This window comes from Rattus norvegicus, chromosome 3 (assembly GCF_036323735.1).
Source record: "Rattus norvegicus strain BN/NHsdMcwi chromosome 3, GRCr8, whole genome shotgun sequence".
Taxonomy (NCBI): domain Eukaryota; kingdom Metazoa; phylum Chordata; class Mammalia; order Rodentia; family Muridae; genus Rattus; species Rattus norvegicus.
The window spans coordinates 57,083,049-57,105,181 of record NC_086021.1 but is presented as its reverse complement, the minus strand read 5'-3'; the positions used below and the strand labels follow the sequence as shown (position 1 = coordinate 57,105,181).

Below are 22,133 nucleotides of genomic sequence, written 5' to 3'. Positions count from 1 at the left end.
CCTTGGTCCTGCCAAGACTGAACCCCCAGTGAACGTGATTGTTGGGGGGAGGGCAGTAATGGGGGGAGGATGGGGAGGGAAACACCCGTATAGAAGGGGGAGGGGTTAGGGGGATGTTGGCCTGGAAACTGGGAAAGGGAATAACAATTGAAATGTTATTCAAATACTCAAGTTGGGGTTGGGGATTTAGCTCAGTGGTAGAGCGCTTGCCTAGGAAGTGCAAGGCCCTGGGTTCGGTCCCCAGCTCCGAAAAAAAGAAAAGAAAAATAAATAAATAAATAAATAAATAAATAAATAAATAAATAAATACTCAAGTTAATAAAGAAAAAAAAGAACTCCATTGAGGGTGCAAGTCTGAGGCTCTCTTGACTAGCTTAATGCAGTCACATTGAAAGTAGAACTCTGATGGGGGAACAGGTCTTTCCCTTCTCAAGGGGACTTTAAAGCACTTAACTGAAAGATCTCACTCCATAGCTATTCAAGGAATTAAGTATTTAACTCTTATTAGTACTAAAATGTAGGACACGATACTATGTAATCGTGTAGTGTTGCATGAGTCAAGATTTCCCAGAGAAACAGGTCCAGAGGGATCTATCTACAAATGTATGTGTAGAAAAAAGAGATTCAAACTTTAAGAAAATGGCTCTACACAGGCTGGCAATTCCAGAATCTGCAAGACAGATTAGCGGGATGGAGACCCAGGGAAGAATGACTGCTCGATGCCATGGGTGGTCTGCTGACAGAGTTCTTCTCCATGTGGGGAGTTAGAGTATTACAGCCTTCAACCGATGGATGAGGCCCGTCCACATGATGGGGAGCATTTTGTGTTATTTGAAGTCTACTGAATAATGTCAGGCTCTATGTCTGAGTACCACTGCTTATTTGAATTAAAGGATCAAATCAGCCATTATAAGTACAGATGGAAACATTTGATTTTTAAATAAAATTGTTGCCAAGGCTTAAGGTTTCCGATATCCATTCTCTGCTGCTGAGTTAAAGGGCTGTTTCCTTTTGGTCCACAGAGGCTGTACCAGGAAGCCTGGAATAAAGATAAAACCAACATCAGCATTCCCTTGGACACTCCAGCGATGCTGCAGGCCCAGATCAATGCCTTGCAGATTAGCAACGTAAGAGAAAGAAGCATGGAGTGCAAAAGTCTTTATCTCCTAGATAATTAGTAAAGCCCATGGATTTTACTGCTATATTTTCCCCTTAGCGTCCCTAGAAAGAAGTTCTGTCTTTTGAGAGGTTAGCATAACTGCATGGCTGAGTGCCTAGACTATAGATGCTCTTTCTCTACAGCCTTGCCACCATCTTCCCATAGCCAGTGTCCGTGTCTTAATACTTAAATCCTAGTCAAGCACCATCTTGTTCAACAGCATCTACTGTCATCTCAGGCATTCTGGTAACATCTTTTTGTTTGACATCCCAAAGTCAAGTAATAGACAAGGGGAATTTTTGATCGTATTCAAAGAGCAAGAGATAATATTACATTCCCTCATCAAAAAACTCCTGAGCTTTGGGCAGTGGTGGCGCACAGCTTTAATCCTAGTTGTGGGGAGGCAGACGCAGATGGTTGGGTCTTTGTGAGGATGGTGTGGTCTCCAGAGTGAGTCCTGGGAGAGCCCGGGCTACACAAAGAAACCCTGACTCAAAAAGAACAAGGGGGCAGTGAAGAGGAGAAAAGTCTAAGTTAAAGGGCAAAGGGGCAAAATGAAAGGAAAACCCCCGATGGGTCTTCCTGGACCTTAATAGAGCATCCCTGGCTTTGCCGTTCGTTCTGACATCTCCGTACATTTGGGCAGGGAGATAGCGTCAAACACACATCAGGTTGACGACAGTAGGTGCTCAGCCATTGATACCGCTCGATGCTCAGCTTTAAGTCTTACATCAGAGGTTCCCTCTACTGCAAAGTAAACACCCAACCTCAAAGGACCCCAGAGACGAATGTCTTTCTTACACCACCATTACATCATGGTCACGATGTCTGGTATGTCTGATAGGAGTCTGTCTTTATTTCCTAAACAAACCTGTGTTCTGGCTCACTAGAAACTCTACCAAAAAGACTGGGATGAAGCCAAGCAGAAAGGCTACGACTTAAGAGCAGACGCCATTGAAATCAAGCACGCCAAAGCCTCCAGGGAGATCGCCAGTGAGGTAACTTCCTTCTCTTGGCTTTGGGGTTTTCTCCTCTGGAAAACAAAGACTTTTTTTTTCAAGAGTCTCGTTCTCTTATCATAATCCATGCAAACAATCACATTTTATCTTGGGCTGCAGGCATTCTTTACTTGAAACATTAAAGGGAATAAAAATGTTACAGTTAAAATAAGTATGGTGGACATAATTTCTGCCTTGATTTTTCAACAAGGAAACACCATAAAAATACTTTTACAATTTTTGGATGAAAACTCAGGAACCAATACGATGTCATTTTATCCCCAAAAATATTTCTGGCATTCTTCACAGTATAAATGAAGATCATGCCTTACACCCCTTAAGACTTGAAATCATATTTTATATCAAGTATTTTATGCTAGAGGCTTCTGCGTAATGTCTCAGTGATATTTTCAAGTTTGCTTCTCGATAATTTAAAATTTGCTCTCAGTAACACCATTATCCTCTAAACTGTCCCATGCTCCCAGCTCCAACTTTGAAACACTCCTTCCTTAAATCGGGCATGCAGGCATCTGTCTTTTAATCCCAGCACTAAGGAGGCAGAGGCAGGTAGATCTGAGTTCAAAGCCAGCCTGGTCTACAGAGTGAGTTCCAGGGCAGCCAGGGCTACGCAGAAAAACCCTGTCTCAAAAAAACAAACCAACCAACCAAAACAATGACAAAGTGCTCCTCCTTCCTTCCTCTGGGCCCAGTCTTGGAGTTACCTGCACACACAGTCCTCCTCAGTGCTCAGTTTTACCTCTTAACCACCCACACCTTCATCCCCGTTTTCTCCCTTTGATCTGAATATTTCCAAGCTGTCTAAACACAAGAGAAAAAAAAAAGGCACCATCTTCCTCCACGGCTTATCAGGTGAAAGCTCTTGTCCACAGACATCTCCCACTAGAAACCAGTGATCTTGCTTTATTAAAAATGTGTGTTTCTTCCCATCTCTAAAACCATGCCAATGACTCTTCCCTACCTTCAGGTCCCTTCGGCACCCTGGGGGGTCTGTCTGACTGAACCCTCCCCTTGCCCAGCAACCTTATTACCCCCCTCTACTGTCTTTCTTTTGAATTATAGGATATTGGAGGATCCATCTCACAACAGCACTAGGAGACTTAACTGTGATTAAAATTGCCACTGTTTATTTTTGAACGTAAAAAAATTCACCACTTTGGTATAGAAAAACCTCACACATCTGAAGCTCTAATAGTAGGTCTGGCAAACAGTGTTTGCTCAGAAATGTTAGGTTTTTGCATTATTTTAATTCACCATAATGTTTTCTTCCTGATTCATTCATCTGCCTAAAATAGCCCTGGTTTCTTTTAAATCAAATACATAATGGCTTCCAGGGTGGAGCCAATTTGCATTAAGATTAAGATTCTGAAATCACTTAAAGAAAAATATAAAATACATTTTTGTCTTTTGCTCTGCTTTCCCCCCCCCCCCCACAATTTTAGTACAAATACAAAGAAGGTTACCGAAAGCAGCTAGGCCATCACGTGGGTTTCCGTAGCCTGCAGGATGACCCCAAGTTGGTATGGTCTATACACGCTGCTAAGATCCAGAGTGACAGAGAGTACAAGAAGGCCTACGAGAAGTCGAAAGGCATTTACAACACGCCCTTGGACATGATGTCAATCGTTCAAGCCAAGAAATGCCAAGTCCTGGTCAGCGACGTTGACTATCGCAATTACCTGCACCAGTGGACGTGCCTGCCGGATCAGAACGACGTGATCCAGGCTAAGAAAGCCTACGAGCTGCAGAGCGATGTGAGTGTGTATTAGCCTCCGGGGAGATGGAATGTGTACGTTTAACTGTAGTATATGCTCCAGGGGCATCATTCGGGCAGCAATCTAAGACCCAAGGCATTCTGCTCAGCTCATGGTAATCATAGAAGCCATCCCAACATGAAGGATACTTGATGACGACAGGATCCTATTCACCAAGATTTAGGGGGGAAAATCAGTCTTACTCTGTGTAATTAAACAGAAAGTTTCAGTCCCCCAGTTCTGACCTTTGCGTGATCTGATATCCACATTACAGAAACAGATAAAAGCATATGGAAATATTAGTTTAACTCAAGTGACACATGTAGAAAATAATATGGAATTATTTCCTTACTATACATACATCTAAAGGGCTCCTTCCCTGGTATTCCTACAACTGTTATTCTCTGTGGCTCATGAAAGACACACTTCAAGTACTAAGCACAAAATCTCAACCTAGTACAAAAATAAAAACTACATGCCAGTGTCATCTATGGTTCTAGCCATTGCTGTCCGTCATCCCACCGAGTGCCACTTGTGAGCTACGCTCTAGTTGCCACAGGAGGCTGTGAACTTCTCCTGAAGACAGGTGGCAGAGATATAACATGCAATGATTCAAGTTTAATCCAAATGATGTCTGGCCGACGTGAACAGGGCTTATGGTGGTCTTCCAAAGTCAAGTTCTCCTGGCTGACCTGCATGTTTGCCACTGTGTGTTTCTCCCCTCCACACAGAATGTGTACAAGTCAGACCTGGAATGGATGAAGGGTATCGGATGGTTGACGGAGGGTTCTGTGGATGTGATGAGAGTGAAGAATGCTCAGAATCTTTTGAATGAAAGGTTGTATCGCATAAAGCCTGAGGCCTACAAGTTCACGAGCATCGTCGACACCCCAGAGGTGATCCTGGCGAAGACGAATGCCCTGCAAATCAGTGAGGTGAGCTGGTGTGGTGTTTCCAAGGCAGGTCTCAATCAAGGGGAGTTTGGTTTGCGAACCTCCAGTTGCCAGTAGGATCTGGGGCCCAGCTGAGTCCAGATGTTCACAGTCAGTTCAGCTGGGTCCAGATGTTCACAGTCAGTTCAGCTGGGTCCAGATGTTCACAGTCAGTTCAGCTGGGTCCAGATGTTCGCAGTCAGTTCAGCTGGGTCCAGATGTTCGCAGTCAGTTCAGCTGGGTCCAGATGTTCACAGTCAGTTCAGCTGGGTCCAGATGTTCACAGTCAGTTCAGCTGGGTCCAGATGTTCACAGTCAGTTCAGCTGGGTCCAGATGTTCGCAGTCAGTTCAGCTGGGTCCAGATGTTCACAGTCAGTTCAGCTGGGTCCAGATGTTCACAGTCAGTTCAGCTGGGTCCAGATGTTCGCAGTCAGTTCAGCTGGGTCCAGATGTTCACAGTCAGTTCAAGACAGCTGGGTCCAGATTCTGACACACATTTCAATTGCATTTGAGGATGCAAACTGAAACACTGCTTAACACTTTAATCATAAAATTGTCACCGATTTGTGGCTGTTTAATCATGACATCGTCTGAGAAGTCCCAGGGCAGTGCCATCTTTAGACATCATGACAGATACTTTGTCTAAGAAAGCGAAGTCCTAATTAGTTCTGTATGTTATCAGAATTTCTATAGTATAGACTTCAGAGTCACGTAATTGCATGTGGTAATTGGACAAGTATCTCTATTACCATATTTAAATTTACATTGTATTATATATGAATTATTCATGAAGTTATTTGGTATTTGTAAATAAAAATACTGTATATATACATTTATATTATCCTCTATATGTATATATATGTATAATATAGAGGATAATATAAATGTATATATATGGAACAGCCAACAGTAACTCTTAATTTTAAATGGAATTCATGTGGTTAGTGACTTTCTAACCTGCCATACTTTTCACATTACCAGCCATTGTATCGTGATGCCTGGGACAAAGAGAAGGCCAACGTGAATGTGCCAGCTGACACCCCTGTGATGTTGCAGTCCAAACTGAATGCCATCCAGATTAGCAATGTAAGAGTCTCTAGGATTTGGTTCACAGAAGTCTGTCTCCCAAACTTTTCCTTCCTTTATATCCAACAAACGTTAGGCAGAAAGCACGGCCCTTTTATTTCTAGTTTTTAAGATCCTAGATGTCTGTATGTCTCTCTCCATTTTTTATAGGGTAGATATATGTTCTTGTTGAAAAGGCAATGGTTTCTCAAAACTAAAACAAAATATAACCTAAAGGTATTTGTGGTGTAATGCTTTCCCTTCCAGTGAACTATCGTTGTTTCTTTCTCCTTTAAATGCCAAGATATGTAAAGTTTTATGATTTTTATTTTATTATTTACTGTCTCCGAAATTTCTGTCATAAGAAAATTATTGGAGATTCATTCCTTTGAATCTTTCATTTTCCATTGAAAATGCATGTGAAATTAAACTCAGTGTGAAACTTGTCTGTCCTAAAAACCTTAAGGAGATTTATGTACAGCAGGACTGTTAGCAGTAGTCCATTTTCTACGACCCTGTAATGTAGGGTTTTATGGTCAGTATAAAATGCCACTTGCTGCTAATAGCTATTCTCCATCAGTAATGACGACTCCGCAGCTCCCTCTTCAGACTGACTGTGGTATTGCAATCCCCATTTGCAGAAACAGTATCAGAAGGCTTGGGAAGACGTCAAGATGACAGGTTATGACATCCGTGCAGATGCCATTGGGATCCAGCATGCCAAGGCCTCTCGGGATATTGCCAGCGACGTAAGAGCACTTTCTTCTCCAGGTTCAACACACTGACTTATTCGCACATAGGGAGTTTGACTTAATTCCTCAGAGTTTAGAGTAGCGTGCCAATATTTTTTTCCTTAGCATATTATTTTAAAATTCCAAATTCCAGAACAACTTGTTCAATGTTTTGCGAGGTCCCTCCACGTGCACCTAGTTCTACAATGCCTATATTTATGCACAAAATTTCTCTTCTACTCGCCCCCACATCTTTTCAACATCAATTTATTTACAAGAACACACATTTGTTGGATTAGTGAATATTGAAAATTTTATCACCCTGAAGTGTGACACATATATTATTTGTGAATAATTTGAAGCAGTACATGGACAAGTATTTTTTAATACTGAAATTTATTTTACTATAACAAACATGCTGATTATCCTCTATATTATACATTTAAAAGTCGTTTTTAAATATCAGTTTATAATTTCAAAATAAACTTAAGCAATTAATTTCATTTAAAGTGACAGGAAGTACATGGTTGTGTTTGCTTATGACAAAGCATTTGAAAGCAGCTAACAGTGACTGGACCCTGGGGGATGCTGATGAGGCCTGAGGGGAGAAATGTCCAGGAGACAGATCTTATCTTCCAGGTGCCCACAGTGTTTCCAGACACGTGCTCTTAGAAAGCAAGTTGACATAACAAACAGTGCAAAAAAAAATGATGGCGTAAACTTAGGGGGAAATGGTGTCTAAAATAAAGGTGACCCAGGGAAGGCAGGATTGTTGTCTGTGGAAAAACACTGTCTATAGGAAAAGCAAATGTGGAAAACCTGATCTTCCGTCTTGTGCCCACATTCCCCAGTATCTGTACAAGACTGCTTATGAGAAGCAGAAAGGCCATTACATTGGATGTCCCAGTGCCAAGGAAGACCCAAAACTGGTTTGGGCAGCAAACGTGTTGAAGATGCAGAATGACAGGCTGTACAAAAAAGCCTACAATGATCACAAGGCCAAGATCTCCATCCCCGGGGACATGGTGTCCATCAACGCTGCCAAGGAGGGCCAGGCATTGGCAAGCAACGTGGACTATCGGCAGTACCTGCACCAGTGGTCCTGCTTTCCTGACCAGAATGACGTGATCCAAGCCAGGAAAGCCTACGACCTGCAGAGTGATGTAAGTGCCCCCCTGGGAAGAAGTCCGTCTGTGGCTTGGCATTCTTAGCCAGCCAGTGCTCTAGAAAGCCTAAGTCTCCCCATGTGAGCACACCCCTTTACTGTTTTGCCAGAGTTATTGATTGACTGTGTTGTGGCTAGATTTGTTTGGGAGATTCTGATTTTTCACTGATAAGGTGCTACCAGAATTTCTCTGGAGATTTGCTGAGGTGCTTAACACATACGGTTCGTTCGATGAAAGACTGTCACGGCCCTTCAGCTATACACTGAAGAACAATAGGGCTGTCTTCCTGGGAATTAATTTCAAAGGTTAGGGACGTGCTTGGAACTCACCTATTTCCCTGAGCAAGATGTTCTTGGCATCACAGTGTTTATCTCAGCCAAAACATTTTTAGATTTATTCATATGACAATTCAATTTTTCTAAAAAGTGATAGATCCTATAAGGTTACGAGTTTCTTCTTTAAATTATTTACTTGTTCATTTTATGTGTATGGGTATTTTGTCTGCATATATTTCTGCACACCATGTCTGTGCCTGGTGCCCACAGAGGCACTGGGACTAGAGTTATACACGGTTTTCAGCTGCCATGGGGGTGCTGGGATTGAACTTGTATCTTCTGGAAGAACACCAAGTGCTCTTAACCACTGCCCCATCTTTCCAGCCCAAAGCTATATATTTCTTGTGTAGAATGGACGTCTTCTTTTAATTTTCTGAACTCGGCTTCCTTTTCAAAGATGCTTATTAAATATTGGATGAGATGTTAGAGGTGGTATGCCTATAAATGATTTGGGTGGCCTGGTGACAGATGTAGATTGGTTTCAGCACAAACTGAGTTAGTATATTGAGGGATGTGTTTAAATCACCTTCTTTAAAGATGGGACCCAGAACTGTGAATTTTGGAGTGGTCTTATGTAAACGCCACAGTGTATGACATCAGTGTATGACATCATCCTTTGGAGATTTTCTAGTATTTTCAGCCTCTTACTCCCACCTGACATTTGTGTCCCATAGCTAGTTATTAAAATACCCTTTCTAACCAATGGCTTTTATATTAATTGCTGGTGTTTTAACAGTAGAACAGTTTAATCTGCTTAGCTTTTACATGTGGTGTGATAATCAAAAATATGCCAGATCCCAGTTGGAAGAGAGGGACTATCTTAGATAAAAGAAAAGTCAAGTAAGGCCAAAATTGTGCAGTCAGTTTTGAATTCTTAATTATCCTTCTAAAAATACTTATTAAGTGTGCCATGAACCAGGCATTGTCTTAGCACAAAAGATGTGACGGCAAATAACGAAGGAAAAGCAACGGTGGCTCTTGAGGTGAGGGGGTTCACAGTGATACAGAAACGCTTGCTAACGAGAGTGCCGTGAAAGTGAAACGGCTCGGAACGCGAGATCTGAGGCACTGTGGAACATTCCTTGGGAGGGGTGCTGATTTAGCCGGCTTATGATGGCGAAGGGGTCACAGAGACACTCAGAGATGGCCCCTGTGATCAGTAGAGAGGGAATAGGTGAAGGAGGTCGGAAGAGTACATGGTGACCAGCACTGGATCAAAGTCCATGATGATGATGTCCTTGATCCTGAGACCAGTGGGAGCTATAGGAGGGGGATTTAGTAGTGCCAGGTTTGAGCTGAAGACTTTGAAAAGGCCATTCTGGTTCTGCAGAGAGCCATTCTTACAGCTTTGAAACTCTACGTTGGCTAGTGCCACGATCACCTAGATATCAGTCAGAAATCATCCATGCATACGTCCAATGCTTCCGCACCTGTGCACAGGCGCCTCAGTGTAGAACCCTGGCACAGGACACGTTGAAAGAAAACACTGCTGTGTATGGGAGGTGGGGTGTGGGAGGGGAGGACTATGTCTGGCAATCGTTCTTTTAAAAGTGTTGCTTGTGAAATATAAAATGCTATATAAGGAAAATGGCTTCCTTACCTTACTGTTACAATCAGAAAGAAGTAATGCTGCTTCTACATGACTGTACCTTCTCCCCCAGGCCATCTACAAGGCTGACTTGGAGTGGCTGCGTGGCATTGGCTGGATGCCAGAAGGCTCTCCTGAAGTACTGAGAGTCAAAAATGCCCAAGAGATCCTCTGCGACAGTGTCTATCGGACCCCCGTGGTGAAGCTCAAGTACACGAGTATTGTGGATACACCGGAAGTTGTCCTTGCTAAGTCAAATGCTGAAAATATTAGTATTGTGAGTCACTATTGTTTTTCTATGTACTTAAAATTGAATTCAAGCTATAGGAAAAAATGTCAATAAATGTAAGAAGCTTCGATAGCATAGTTTTGGTTTCCTGCATTCCAAGACCTAAAATATTAATAGAGTACTAATAATTTCCTTACAAACTTTGAGTAAGTTATGTGCAAAAAAAAATTCGAGAAACCCTCACCTTAATATAAAAAGATAACCCTGGATTTGACCCTCCCAAAAAAGTGACAAGTTGTTCACTGAAACTAGCAAAATTTTCAACCATCTGATTTCTATTATTTCCTGGTTCCTTCCACAGCCAAAATACAGAGAAGTTTGGGACAAAGATAAAACTTCCATCCACATAATGCCAGACACGCCTGAAATTAATCTCGCTCGAGCAAACGCTCTTAATGTGAGCCATGTAAGTATTGCAACAGACTCCATCTTGCTCAGAAAGTCCCCCGGCTGCTGCCTCTACATGACCAGGGTATATCTGTGCAGCCAAGGGGGAGAGGATCGTCGATGGCCAAGAGCAAGGAGCAGAGCAGAAAGCCCAGGAACCAAGCCAGTTACTAGTGAGCCAATAGCCACAGGACAAAGGGGAGAGGAAAGAATAAAGAAATGCACAGGCTAGAAAAGGGACACAGGGGAAGGCTCAGACTTAAAATAGTATTTGAAAAAAATATATAGGCTAATTGCAAAACCTGTGAGATATTTCTTAGGGAAATAGAAATTACCAAAATGACTCTGCAAAAATCTAGAAAGCACATAGCAACAAAAGGAGTTTTATTAATTGCTTTGTCATCTAGTGCCAAGATCCTTCTAATCATTTCATAGGATTCCTTCGGAATTATAGGTAATCGACTACTGGCGAACCTCATACAAGAAGGGAGGCGTCATAGGCACCAAAGCTTGCTACAGATTGGAAACTGCTGGGCAATAACAACAGGGAAAGCTGTGAGACGTTAATAAGTCCAATTCAGCAGCGTGCTCAAGTGATAGGATGCAAGCAAGGGTCCAGGAATAGCAAGGGGTCCCATACCAGCCAAAAACATAGATACAGTAAGACATGAGGGAAAAAAACATGTGTACCTTAGTATATTGCATGCAATATCCATTCTTGTTCTTCAATAAAACCCTAGTGAAATGAAGAAATTAAGTTAATTTAGATGTGACATTCCAAATCTGTCTGAAAGCAAAGGCCAGTGCATCAGCTGTCCACTCAGCACCGATTTGACATTAACTAGGTGATCAAGTAAAGCCTCTCATTGATAACACAGGAGGAAGAATGATAAATGAAAGCAGGTACAAAAAAGGCCAAATTATTCTCTGCAGAAGCCGTGCTAAGCCCACAAGAGAACAGGGACAGCCCGCTGGCTAGTGAGAAAGATTCAGTTACGTGATTAGCTATACATTTCAAGAGAGGATCATGACAGATGCCATCATAACCCAGAAATTGCCTGTGGGTAGAATAAGTATGACCCATTAAAAGGGGGTTCCGATCTGGAACATTTATTTTCTTTGTGAGGGAACGAGTCAGCCAAGCAAAAGTTCCTCTCCATGTGTTCAGCTCTGTCAGCCCTGCTGCAGTGAGCTACGCGGAGGTGAATGTTCTGGAACTTGGGAGAACAGTGCAACTGGAGGGCACGCACGGGTGTCTCGGGGGTTGGAGATCCAGTATCAGTGCCATAGTGTGGGACGCTCTTGGGGAATTTCTATACCACAGTGAAGATGCTTCTTTTATTCAGTTCGTAGCCATTTGGACAGAGGAGTTCTGAAAGGTCACATGTGCTTGTTTTTAATATGACAGAGTTCTCATGTGAGAATTCTAGAACCTTATCGTGAATATCACAGTTGCAAATTAGCAGAGTGTGCTAAGAGCAAACTTAGGGGAATAATGACAGTGGCTCACGTGGCAGAGAATCAGATGCCTCATTGCAATGCAAACCGCAATGTCCATTTTCTTTTCATGGGACATTACTGTCATTATAACTGATAAGGTCTGCTATTCACGATGGCGTCCATCATTAGACCAGTAGTCCTCAGCCTGTGGGCTGTGATCCCTTTGGAGTTGTATATCAGATATCCTGCATATCAGATATTTACATTATGATTCATGACAGTAGCATAATTACAGTTATGAAGGAGCAACAAGATAATGTTATGGTTGGGGATCACCAGGACATGAGGATCTTTATAAAAGGGTAGCAACATTAGGAAGGTTGAGAACCACTGATTTAGAAAGTATACCTTCTGCAGAGCAAAAATCGCTATATGCGATTTTATGAATAGCAAAGCAAATTCACCTTAAAGGGACTCAAACTCTATTGGTAAAATGGAGTAATTTTTTTCTTTAGTTAGATAGGGAAGTCAAAACTGTTAAAAGTTTGGAAATCTGTCCTTATTCTCAGAGTTATTAGGTGAAGAAGTTAGATCGTATGCTCGGGTTTGTTTCAGTTCATTGACAGAAATTTATTTGACCTTGTAAACAAGAAAGAATAAAAATATAATATGACAATAAATAAGAAAAGCTAAAGACAAAAGTAAGGTCAAAGGTAATATGGTGACTTATTTACGTGAATATGCTCTTGAATAATATATTTAAATACGGAGGTCACTTTTTCCTCTTTACAGAAAGCAAATCAATTTTTAAACTAGACCCACCCAAAATTCACACAGACAAAAATCTCAAGTAAAAGTTCATACATACTTAAAAGTATAAAATTCACCTAAAGACTCAGGTATTCCAAATTTAGGACACAATGGATAGCTATGGCACTATCATGTTTTTCTTCACTGTAGAAATCCCCGTGCTGATCAGCAGGGTTTTTAAATTATATGTTTAAATTACTGTCATTTCTGAGTCCTTCTACCATGGCCAATGTAGAATGTAGGCATTAAGATGTGTGTGACTCATGTATGTCTCAGGCACTTACCAGCCAAATGCCATAGCTTTTGATATATCACAGTCCTCAGCCATGCAAAGAAACACATAATGGAGACTCTGGTCTGTCCTTTGCTCTAACCTTTTATGGTAGTTATGGTCATCTGACTTTTAAAGTAGAAAATAAAGACCTTGGAGAGAGTGATACATTACTAATTTATTTCAATTGTAACAACAAAAATATATATCTCAAATATATATATATACACACACACATATATATATATATATATCTCAAATACACACACACACATACACACACATATATATATATATATATATACATATATATATATATATGTCCAGTTGTACTTATCAGATCTAGTATCCTTGAACAGTGTGCGCTATCAGTCATAGACGAGTGGAAAGGTTATATTGGAAAGAACCAATTCAAAAGTGTAAAGCCTCTGCAATTGTAAGAGCAGCAAAGTTGAGCTGAAGATACAGACGGTAGCCTGTAGCGTCTAACTTATCCCACCGCTATCTATGCGCTGACACTAAAAGGGAAATGAACCAGGCTTTGGAGACCACATGTCATCTGTGGTTAAGGTCAACAAGAAAGCTGCCTCGTTGAGTCTGGGTCTTGGACTGTAGATACGATTTCACATTCCAGAACAATGGTGTAAATTAAAAAAATAAATAAATAACTTCACCTCTTCTACCCTTTCTCCTCCTCAGAAACTCTACCGTGAGGGGTGGGATGAAGTCAAGATGAGCTGTGATGTCCGGCTGGATGCCATCCCCATCCAGGCTGCCAAGGCCTCCAGGGAGATTGCTAGTGATGTAAGTGAGCCTTTTATACCTCTGAGTGGGTCTTTTCTTTCCAACAATTTCTCTGTGTGTGTCTGAGGACGCTCTATGACCCATCTGCCCTGCTTCTTCATTTCCAGTATAAATACAAGCTTGACCACGAGAAGCAGAAGGGACACTACGTGGGCACCCTCACAGCCAGGGATGACAACAAGATCCGGTGGGCCCTCATCGCTGGCAAGATCCAGAATGAAAGGGAGTACAGGCTGCAGTGGGCCAAATGGAAGACCAAGTTCCAGAGCCCCGTGGACATGCTGTCCATCCTGCATTCCAAGAAGTGCCAGACGCTGGTCAGCGACATTGACTATCGCAATTACCTACACCAGTGGACCTGCATGCCTGACCAGAACGACGTGATTCAGGCCAAGAAAGCCTACGAGCTACAGAGCGACGTGAGTGGACTGTACTGTATCGTTTTCCCGTGACTCCCAGAAAGTTCACAGCATTAAGTGCCTTTGTCACAATTTCATGTCTTTACCCGGCCATGAGTTTGACAGTAGTTAGGCCTTGCAGTGTGGCATCAGCATCAACAATGCCAGGAAGGATCTAAACTTCTTGTGAAAAAATGAATGGCAGTGTAAATGAGTGTAGGTCTTGACAGAAGGACAAAAAAAAAACCCACCTACTGTGGGAAATCAATGGGAAATTTGTGGAAGTACACGTCTATAATCCTAGCACTTGAGGGTCAGAGGCAAGAGGATTTCTGCACCTTCAAGGTCAGCCTTGGTCTAAACAGAGAGATCCAAGCCAGTGCAATGGACATGTAGTTTGATCCTATTGTGAGGAGGGAAGGGATGAGATGGAATTATTATGGAAAATTATTATCTATAGCATTCATATAACAATCAAGGCTTATATTTAAAAAACTATTAACAATTCATACACAGAATCTAGGCCCAGATACGCTTTTTCCACTGACACAATTGTTCAGAGATCTTGAATTAAGTTGTCGAAATTTCAAATCAGCAAAAGATATTTTTTTTAAGCCTAAGGTTTCCTATTACTCTTGAGAATTCTGAGCCCCAGATAGTGACTGCCACGTGGCAATCATAGCCTCGAGCTGAATTGAGGCTCTCTCAGATTCAACAGAGAGAATGTCATCCTGCTGTGACAACCTGGCCTGGCCACTTGTGTTACATGTCCTGCACCGATGCTCAAATATATCTTCTGTTGCTTCTACACTGTTTACCTTGTGTTTCCTCCTCAGACTAATAGGCTCCAGGAATTAGACTTCTTAAACGGACTCTGGCCTTGTTTTCACAGGCTGTTTACAAGGCTGACTTGGAGTGGTTACGTGGCATTGGGTGGATGCCAAACGATTCTGTCTCTGTCAATCACGCCAAACACGCTGCTGATATCTTCAGCGAGGTAAATCCAAGGCTTTGCCCGGACATTCTGCACATTTCCTTAGGAAATGAGCACAAGACAGGAATCAAAATATAATCACCTTGGGTCAGCATTTAAACTACTTTTTTCAGGGCTGTTAATTTGAGTCAGGCATTTTTCTTTCTTTTTTTTTTTTATTAACTTGAGTATTTCTTATATACATTTCGAGTGTTATTCCCTTTCCCGGTTTCCGGGCAGACATCCCCCTAATCCCTCCCCCTCCCCTTCTTTATAGGTGTTCCCCTCCCCATCCTCCCCCCATTGCCGCCCTCCCCCCAACAATCTAGTTCACTGGGGGTTCAGTCTTAGCAGGACCCATGGCTTCCCCTTCCACTGGTGCTCTTACTAGAATATTCATTGTTACCTATGAGGTCAGAGTCCAGGGTCAGTCCATGTATAGTCTTTAGGTAGTGGCTTAGTCCCTGGAAGCTCTGGTTGCTTGGCATTGTTGTACATATGGGGTCTCGAGCCCCTTCAAGCTCTTCCAGTTCTTTCTCTGATTCCTTCAACGGGGGTCCCGTTCTCAGTTCAGTGGTTTGCTGCTGGCATTCGCCTCTGTGTTTGCTGTATTCTGACTGTGTCTCTCAGGAGAGATCTACATCCGGCTCCTGTCGGTCTGCACTTCTTTGCTTCATCCATCTTGTCTAATTGGGTGGCTGTTTATGTATGGGCCACATGTGGGGCAGGCTCTGAATGGGTGTTCCTTCTGTGTCTGTTTTAATCTTTGCCTCTCTATTCCCTGCCAAGGGTATTCTTGTTCCCCTTTTAAAGAAGGAGTGAAGCATTCACATTTGATCATCCGTCTTGAGTTTCATTTGTTCTAGGCATCTAGGGTAATTCAAGCATTTGGGCTAATAGCCACTTATCAATGAGTGCATTATTACCTATCATACTTCGGGACCGTATCCCTAACAGCATCAAACATACTCACTGATGCATGGAATAACACAAGTGGAAAATTTCTCTTGTCAACAATAGCAGTTTCCTGGGGGAAAGTTTATCCATTGGGGGAAAAAATGGAATATTATGATTCCAGTAATGATGAGACCTTGGGAGGTGAGAATCCTTCTACTTTAAAATCCTTGAGGCCCTGGATTCAAACCCCAATATTGAGAAAATAATCTGTAGGCAGTATATAATAGGACAGTCTGGTTGTTTGAAAAATATAAAACCAAATTGCCAAGAAAACGCCATTCACTGGTAGTACTTCGTGCCTCTGACAGAAACCCTTAATTTAGGGTCTCTCCGCTCACACATCCAGTGACTACAGTTTCTCTTTTCCTCCTAGAAAAAATACCGCACGAAAATAGAAACTCTCAACTTCACTCCTGTGGATGACAGAGTGGATTACGTGACAGCGAAACAAAGCAGTGAGATCCGAGATGACGTAAGTAGATAGTTGTAAAATCGTACAGCAATGCCGAGACTGTGGCCAAAACTCTCCTCCTGCAATGATTGAGCTAATAGTCCCATCACCGAAATTATCTATGCTAGTAACATAGAGAGATTTCTTAACATCAAGTAATTTCCCTCCATGCCTCTCATTTTTAGATTAAATATCGGAAAGATTGGAACGCCATCAAATCAAAGTATACCCTTACAGAAACCCCACTGCTGCACACTGCCCAGGAGGCTGCCCGGATCCTGGACCAGGTAGGGATTTTGCAGATGCCTCTTGCTTGGAGATGGGTCTGTAAACTTATATGCGTGACCTCGTCTTCCCGTGACCCCACACTTGACCCCTCTTGTGGCTCTTTGTCTTTTAGTACCTCTACAAGGAAGGTTGGGAAAAACAGAAAGCCACGGGCTACATCCTGCCACCTGATGCTGTCCCATTTGTTCATGCCCACCATTCCAGTGACGTTCAGAGTGAGGTAATTTATCCCAACATGACTGCACCCTGCAGAAGCTGGACCTTGCCGGAAAGGGATGCACATTGTAAAATACAGATGTCAGCTTGAGGATGCTCCATCTCAGCTCGGTAGACCAGGCTGAGCCGGCTGAGGCCTGAAATAGTCCCTCCCTTCTAGGTCTTTTCACTTAGGTTTGGGGCTTGTTTTTGTTGCCTGGTTGGTTTGGGTTTTGCTTCTTTCTTGTATCATCTGGCTGCTACAAAATCCGAAGACTCCCAAATAAATAGCCACAATTAGAGAGCAAGGATATGGGCGGATGGAAGTTCTATTTAAAATGCTGTTGCAGCCAGGTGTTACCACACAAACCCATAATCACAGAACTTAGAAGGTGGAGGCATGAGGATCGGGAGTTCAAAGCTACCTTCAACTGTGTATGAAGGCCAGCCTCCTTTTGGTGAGCAGAGAAACAGTCTAAAGCAACAGCCAAGTGTGGAATAGCTATTTCTTCATGTCTGTTTATTTCAGTGGTATTTATTTATTCCAGTGGTTTCCTTTTTAACCTCAGAATAGAAGTGTCCAACATAAAGCTGTAGGCGAAAGCTGCTGCTGTTCTTCCTTCAACCCTGCTTTGCGCTGTGGGCTTATCAAAGCCTTGGGTTCTGTGTTCAACCCCTCTGCAGCTAAAGTACAAGGCTGAACACGTTAAGCAGAGAGGCCACTACGTCGGGGTTCCCACAATGAGAGACGACCCCAAGCTGGTTTGGTTTGAGCACGCAGGCCAGATTCAAAATGACAGACTCTACAAGGAGAGCTACCACAAGTCAAAGGCCAAAATCAATATACCTGCTGACATGGTGTCGGTTGTGGCTGCCAAGGAAGGGCAGAGCCTTGTCAGTGACATCGATTACCGTCAGTACCTACACCAATGGACCTGCCACCCCGACCAAAATGATGTTATTCAAGCAAAAATTGCCTATGATCTTCAGAGTGACGTAAGTAAATGTCATTTCTCGTTACCTAGACTGTACTGTAGGTACACTGGGAGAATAATACGCAGCATTCCCTCTTTGACAGTTTAGACCATAAGCATTTAGTTTTATCCCTAAAAGGGGATGATGCTGGAGGCTAAGCTGAGGTTTTAGCACTCACAGTCATAGACAAAGACTGAAAAGCCTCCTTCCTGCTTCCTATATCACTGAACAGCTTATTCTTTAAGACACTTAAGGAACAAGAGATTCAGAGAGAGACAGACAGACAGACAGACAGACAGAGACAGACAGACACAGAGAGAGAGCTCTAAGCTGCACGAATCCAGCATCCGTCAGGAAGAGCCTTAGTAAGGCTAAGACATAGAACAAAATATGACACAGGCCACTGCACACAGAAGCCTGAGCACACGTCACAGTCCTGTCTCAGACGCAGAAGACTCAGCATAGGTCCTTTCATCATTACCAGGGAGGAAAGGAGACTGCTTCATTGATTGCTACAAAATGACTGGTGTCCAGCTTTACTCCAGTCATCCAGTCTTCATTTTGTCTGGGGAGGGCTGGGGGAATCCAGGAGCTAGGGCAGGGGGGAAGGCGTGATGGGAACAGGCAGGCTTGTCCAGACTAGAGGAGACGCTGTCCCATTCCCTAAGCCGCCATGACCATTTACATGCGCACTCTCCTTCCTTCAGTCCAGGTAGCTAACCATAGCAAATGTGGGTACCCTATCTCCCTAAAACTGCAGCCTCTTTGGTAAACCTTTCCCGTGTCAACAGCTCCTTAACTCCATTAGCACTCCCGTGATCTAGCTCTCATAGCACGTCACCTTATACTGATTCCTTAAGGCACTGAATGCAGGGCCTTGTGCAGTCACAGGCTGAAGAAATAATGCCAGGCAAAGCTGTCCCTGAACGAAGGGGACAGCAGCCACTAAAGAGAAATCCATCTAAGTCTTCTGAAAAGATGGCCTGGAATCCTCTGTGGTTATCCGGTGTCACTTACAACTCCTCTCATCTCTCCTCTCCCCTCAGAATGTCTACAAAGCTGACCTGGAATGGCTCCGAGGAATTGGCTGGATCCCTCTGGATTCTGTGGACCATGTGAGGGTTACAAAGAACCAGGAAATGGTGAATCAGGTATGAGAGCCTGTTGGATTTTTAACCAAAAGCTTACTTTCCTTACCGGCCACATAGGGATGGGTGTCTTGTGAGGACAGAGGTATCTCAATTGTCTCCCTTCGTTTCAGATAAAATACAAGAAAGACGCTCTTGACAACTATCCCAACTTCACAAGTGTGGTGGACCCTCCAGAGATTGTCTTAGCCAAGATCAACTCAGTCAATCAAAGTGATGTAAGTTCATGTTGTATTGAAGTGGCCTCTCTGCTCAACGTGTTCAGCTTTGTGATTCAGCTGCAGAGAGGTAGAACATGGAGCTCATAAGCTTTGATACGATACAGTATTGATTGTACTGCATTTGTTCATATTGAATGATTAGCCCCCTTAAGTCTAGATAGCTGATTATTAGAAACTGAGAGAGGGGCGAGTCGTAAGATAATCTTTGGCAATGGTATACACCGCGCCCGCTTTCAGGTATCTGTATTCTTGACGAGAATATTCAGTTAGCTAAGATGAATAGAAGAAAGTCAACGTCAACCAACTGGTTAGTTTTAAGTATGTGTAGATTATTATGTTTTCAGTATGTCTTAAGAAATTTTAAATATATGCTTCTACTAACCAAAAGGTTTCTCCCCTCTTCCTAGGTAAAATATAAAGAAACATTCAATAAAGCCAAGGGCAAGTACATGTTTTCTCCAGACACACCGTACATCTCCCACTCCAAAGACATGGGGAAACTCTACAGTACTGTGAGTTCTACTTTGTTATAACTTGTCTCCCTTTTTTCTTTTCTTTTTTTTTTTTTTTTTTTTTTTTTTTTTTTTTTTTTTTGGAGCTGGGGACCAAACCCAGGGCGTTGCGCTTGCTAGGCAAATGCTCTACCACTGAGCTAAATCCCCAACCCCATAACTTGTCTCCTAATTAAGCTCGTCTGTATTCATAATCTTGACTGACTTTGTAAACTCATGAGCTCAGAACGTGACCAGTTGTCTTCGTCTCTTATGCTGACACAAATAAATGGGTAATGGTATACACACACACACACACACACACACACACACACAGAGAGAGAGAGAGAGAGAGAGACAGAGACAGAGACAGAGACAGAGACAGAGACACAGAGAGACACAGAGAGACAGAGAGAGACAGAGAGAAGTGCTGTCAGGGACCTGGAGACAGCACAAAGGATGGAGCAGGTACCAAAGGGGGGTGGAGATTACATCCCTCCTTAGTAATCATATACACACAGTTCCAACCAACAAATGGAAGGTGTTTACTTCCTAATTCCTACTTAACTCAGCTAATTCAAAGGAGGGAGGGAGGGAGAAGGGAGGGAGAGAGAGAGAGAGAGAGAGACAGAGAGAGAGAGAGAGAGAGAGAGAGAGAGAGAGAGAGAGAGAGAGAGAACATGTGTGTCGATACATAACAGCGTTTGGTAAATCCTTGTATAAAATTTCTCATCTTTTTTTTCAAATGGTAGAAATACAGTCAACTTTGTATTAAGATGTCTCAGTTGTAGATTTAATCAGATAACTACCCTGTTCTCCATTAGGCATGCTAATGACTACCAATAAAGTTTTCATCCTTGCCTTGAACGTAAACCTTCCAACCCAGCTTTAGTGGTTGTATTAGTGCTATCGGAATATAGTTGGGTACGGTTTTATTAACACATGTTTCTTCGTTCCAGATACTATACAAGGGAGCATGGGAGGGAACCAAGGCCTACGGCTATACCCTGGATGAGCGCTATATTCCGATTGTTGGAGCCAAGCATGCTGACCTGGTGAACAGTGAGGTCTGTTTGATGCTTTTCCTCTCTTAGGATGAGAGTCTTTACTGGGGAACAAGAAGCTGAATAGAAAACTCCAGAAGTTCTCAATGTCGAACCCATTTTTCAGCTTAAATACAAGGAAACCTATGAGAAACAGAAAGGTCACTACCTGGCTGGAAAAGAAATAAGCGAGTTCCCTGGTGTGGTCCACTGCTTGGATTTCCAGCAGATGCGGAGTGCGGTAAGCGAGGCTTAATTCCCTGTAGAGATGTACAACCTCAGTGTGCTCTTGTGTCTGCCCATGTATAGCCTTCCCTGTGACTCAAGATTAGCTGGGGAGAGAGTGGTATGGGGCGGTCATCTTCCAGATTTCCTCACCCTCACCTGTGAACCCTTGAAGTCTGTGGACATTGTCCTGCTCCCCACCCCCACCCCCACCCCCACCTCGTTTTTTTTTTTTTGACCAAACACACTAAAAGCTTTGAATTGGCAGAAGGGGAAAACACAGCATGATAGAGGGGTAAGAAGAGTATTTTATAATTATCAGTGCTATCTTAAACACTATTCTATATGTACTGCTCTACATGGGAGACTAAATAGATTGGTTGGGATAATTCAAGTGTTAATCTCGCAATAATTTTTGTCTTTAAAAACATCTTTAGTTGAACTACAGAAAAGACTACGAGGACACCAAAGCAAACGTGCATATTCCCAACGACATGATGAACCACGTGCTGGCGAAGAGGTGCCAGTACATCCTCAGCGACCTGGAGTACCGACACTACTTTCACCAGTGGACGTCACTTCCTGAGGAGCCCAATGTTATCCGTGCCCGAAACGCCCAGGAGATCTTAAGTGATGTATGATGCCCTTTCTGTAGTTACACCACTAAGTGGCATAAGTAACCTACTCCTCCTGTCAGAATCCCCTTAGAGCCATAGGGCACTTGTGCTGAATATTTAATCTGTTTAGTACTACCCTCAGACATCGTTCCCCCCTCTGCGACATCATTCAGCCAGGAAGTCGCTTTCAGCTGGCTGAAGGCCAGGGAGCAGTAGAAAACCATCAGACAATGACCAACTGTAAGTTCTGAATGCCTGCCACCTCTCCTGTCCCTTCTTCTTGCAGAATGTATATAAAGACGACTTGAACTGGCTGAAGGGCATCGGCTGCTATGTTTGGGATACACCCCAGATCCTCCATGCCAAGAAATCATATGACCTCCAGAGTCAGGTGAGCCCATCT

General features: G+C 42.9%; 1 protein-coding gene across 48 annotated transcripts in view; it reads left to right on the top strand.

The window, feature by feature from the left end:
- Neb (nebulin) overlaps positions 1–22,133 on the top strand; it is a 197,931-nt gene that overhangs the window by 115,571 nt on the left and 60,227 nt on the right. For all 48 annotated transcript variants that reach the window (XM_063283589.1, XM_039106300.1, XM_039106274.1 and 45 more), the window contains 23 exons: positions 1,023–1,127; positions 2,050–2,157; positions 3,618–3,929; positions 4,661–4,864; positions 5,844–5,948; positions 6,569–6,676; positions 7,510–7,821; positions 9,821–10,024; positions 10,338–10,442; positions 13,644–13,748; positions 13,856–14,167; positions 15,039–15,143; positions 16,450–16,548; positions 16,713–16,814; positions 16,928–17,035; positions 17,695–18,006; positions 19,032–19,136; positions 19,247–19,351; positions 19,762–19,866; positions 20,805–20,912; positions 21,016–21,129; positions 21,551–21,748; positions 22,017–22,121. In XM_063283589.1, the coding sequence (XP_063139659.1) occupies positions 1,023–1,127; positions 2,050–2,157; positions 3,618–3,929; positions 4,661–4,864; positions 5,844–5,948; positions 6,569–6,676; positions 7,510–7,821; positions 9,821–10,024; positions 10,338–10,442; positions 13,644–13,748; positions 13,856–14,167; positions 15,039–15,143; positions 16,450–16,548; positions 16,713–16,814; positions 16,928–17,035; positions 17,695–18,006; positions 19,032–19,136; positions 19,247–19,351; positions 19,762–19,866; positions 20,805–20,912; positions 21,016–21,129; positions 21,551–21,748; positions 22,017–22,121 (3,546 nt within the window). The remainder of the gene's footprint in view (positions 1–1,022; positions 1,128–2,049; positions 2,158–3,617; positions 3,930–4,660; positions 4,865–5,843; positions 5,949–6,568; positions 6,677–7,509; positions 7,822–9,820; positions 10,025–10,337; positions 10,443–13,643; positions 13,749–13,855; positions 14,168–15,038; positions 15,144–16,449; positions 16,549–16,712; positions 16,815–16,927; positions 17,036–17,694; positions 18,007–19,031; positions 19,137–19,246; positions 19,352–19,761; positions 19,867–20,804; positions 20,913–21,015; positions 21,130–21,550; positions 21,749–22,016; positions 22,122–22,133) is intronic.